Source organism: Orycteropus afer, unplaced genomic scaffold (genome assembly GCF_000298275.1).
Source record: "Orycteropus afer afer isolate SDZICR_OR568_19922 unplaced genomic scaffold, OryAfe1.0 scaffold00893, whole genome shotgun sequence".
Classification (NCBI taxonomy): Eukaryota; Metazoa; Chordata; class Mammalia; order Tubulidentata; family Orycteropodidae; genus Orycteropus; species Orycteropus afer.
The window spans coordinates 135,665-138,819 of record NW_006922480.1 but is presented as its reverse complement, the minus strand read 5'-3'; the positions used below and the strand labels follow the sequence as shown (position 1 = coordinate 138,819).

Here is a 3,155-nt window from a genome sequence, read left to right as displayed (position 1 = left end):
AATATTTTATAACTATAAAAGTTGAAAATAATTTAGTTGTTCTGTATATAATCTTCTAACTATTATGAATGATCTATGGAATTAAGTCATTTGCCATCTCAGTACAAGAATATAAGATAATTATTAAAACTCTGAGATGATTTAAAGTAGATACACATTAAAATAACATATATATGGTATATTTAGTATTTATCGAGCAGAAAAGAAAAGTGTTTTTCTGGCATATGGCAACAATATCTTATAGATAACCTTTTACCACTTTCAAAGCATTATTGTTGGGTAAGTCTTATAAAGCAGATTTATAAAATGTGATCATCCTCATCCAAAACAAAAACTAAATGAGGTATTAAAAATATATTATTACAAAAGACAACATCCAGAAAGACTGTGCAATAAGGTACAGGGCTATTAAGATGAAAATGCCTTTGCTTCAAAAATCTAAAATCTTAAGCAAAACCTCATTTGATGAATTTAACTGGGCTTCTTTCCTTCTCTGATTATGTTTAACCCCAAGTTTAGATACATTTTCTTTAAAACTATAAGATGAACATTTGTTTAAGCCATATGAAATCTTTTAATCATTTATATGACAAGCTTAATAAGGCTGACATTCAACAGAACACAATGAAATAATTTACCTTTTACTAATCATAACAACTTTAACTGATTTTTATTATCTTCTTTTCTGGGCATCCCTTATTAAAGCTTATGGTTTTTATTGTAAATAAGCAAAATAGTGATTGTTTTTGACACATTTCTTTGCACCATGGTGGAATGGGTGGTCTCATTCTCAGTTAACCTTCAGTACTCTGTACATACTGTTCTGAAATACTGTGGTGAAGTAAGGCCTCGCATCCTTAAGCAAGATGCTACACAGGGAAGGGTTAGCTGCATTGGAAGGGTCTTCCACATCCCAAATTTCAAGCATACTGCAACCAGGCCTAAAAAAAAGACACATGTATATTAACAATGCATTCACATCTAGAAGAAATAGGTAAATTATAAGGTATCCCCTAGATTTTAAGATTTAATTAATAAAGTTAAGATTTTAAGTATTTTTAAAGACATAAATTACACATCTAGAAACAATAAATGATAAAAACACAACAAATAAAATTAAGTACGTTGCATTTTCATATCCCACTGAACCAAATAAGAAGACACGTTCTAGTAATAAAGGTTCACTGTACATTCAGAAATACTATTAGATATTCACTTTTAAAAGGAAATATTTGACTTTTTAAGCACCAGCATCATCCAAACATCAGATCTACTAGCAGTGAAAAGGGAGAAATTAAATGAAAGTTAACGTAATTCCTGATGAATAAATTGACTCAGATACACGTGAAAACATATACTCCAAAACGGGGTAGGGAGGTTCTTAACCCTTTGTTTTTTTGGGTGGCTCTATGAGTGGGCATGAATGAGACAGAATTTTTCACTAGAGGATAACCCTGCATGAGTCATCAACAGGAAGGAGTTAGGCAAAATTGGCTTCTATTTTTTTTTTAACAGATATATTGAGGCATAATTTGCATACAATCAGAGCCACTCATTTCATGTTTAAGGTTTGATAACTATGGCCATGTATGTAGTTGTGTGAGCACCACAACAGTTATGGTACATAACATTTCCATCATCCCAATAAATTCTCTTATGCCGTTTTACAGTCAATTCCCTTCCCTAAACCTGGCTGCAGGCAACCACTGATCTGTTTTCTATTACTAGAGTTTTGCCTTTTCTAGAATTTCATGTAATTATCATCATATATTATACATATTTTTATTTCTGGATTCTTTACCTTAGCATAGAAGCCCTGTTGACACAGTAGTTAAAACACTCAGCTGCTAAATGAATGGTTGGCAGTTCAAATTCTGCAACTGTTTGGGAGAAATAAGTAGCAATCTGCCTTCCTAAAGGAAACCCTATGGAGCAGTTCTGCTCTGTCCTATAGCCAGAACCCACTCAGTGGCAGTGGGTTTATTTTTTTGTTTTTACCTTAGCATTTTTTTGAGATGCATACCTTAGGTGTTTGTAGGTTCTACAACTACCATTGTAGTTTAGTAGTTCCTTCATTTTTATTGCGAATAGTATTCCACTATATGGAGATATACTTCTTTCCGTAGAAACCGAAGGAGGGGTCGCTATGAGTCGGGTCCGACTCGATGGCACATAACAACAGATGGCACATAACAATACATATGGAGATAAGTGCAACTGGTTTATCCATGCACAAGTAGATGAATATTTAAGATATTTTGAGTTTGGGGTAGTTATGAACAATGCTGCTCTGAACAGTCATGATCAAGGCTTTGTGTGGACAAACTTGACAATTTCTCTTAGGGAAATACCTAGGAGTGGGATTGCTGGTCTGTATGGTAAATGCATATTCAGCTATATAAAGAACTGCATTTTCCAAAGAGTTGTACCATTTCCATTCCCATCAACATTGTATAAGAGTTCAAGTTACTCTATATCCTCATAAACACTTGGTATTGCCTTTTCTTTTAATTTTACTCTTTTTATTGTAGTTAAGGAGTCTGGATGACACAATGGTTCAGAAGCACTTGGCTGCTAAATACAAGATCAGTAGTTCAAATCCACCAGCTGCACTGAGGGAGAAAGACCTGGAGATCTGCTCCCATAAAAGATTACAGTCTAGGAAACCCTGTGGTGGGGCAGTTTCACTCTGCCACATAAGGTCACTGTGAGTCCGAATCAACTCGATAGCACACAACAACAACAGCATAGTGTAGTTATAGGTTATTTGAATATCTTCTTTGATGAAATGTTTGTTCAAACTTTTACCAATTTTATTTGTGTAAATCTTATTATTGAGTGAGAGTTTGTTATATATTTTGAGTAAAAGTCCTTTGTCAGATGTCTAGATTTTTAGATATACTGAGGCATAATTGCTCAAAAAATTGCTTAATATGTCGCACATATTTAGAATGTAGAATGTGTTAAATTTTGACTTATGAGTATACCCACCACAAACAAAATAGTGAACATACGCATTACTCCAAGTTCACTCATGTCCTGTTGTAATCCTACGCTCTTACTTTGCCAACTCCTTCTCTCCCCAGGCAACCACTGATCTGCTTTCTGTAGCTATAGATTAATGTGCATTTTCTGAAATTAAATTGCATGCATTC

General features: G+C 33.9%; 1 protein-coding gene across 1 annotated transcript in view; it reads right to left on the bottom strand.

Annotated features, from left to right (window-relative positions):
• Positions 1-790: 790 nt before the first annotated feature.
• The window catches only part of LOC103212241 (probable C-mannosyltransferase DPY19L2), a gene marked incomplete at its 5' end in the record, with an annotated part of 130,002 nt that continues 127,637 nt past the window's right edge, over positions 791-3,155 (bottom strand). The window contains one exon of the mRNA XM_007958243.1: positions 791-941. Within this exon, the coding sequence (XP_007956434.1) occupies positions 791-941 (151 nt within the window). The remainder of the gene's footprint in view (positions 942-3,155) is intronic.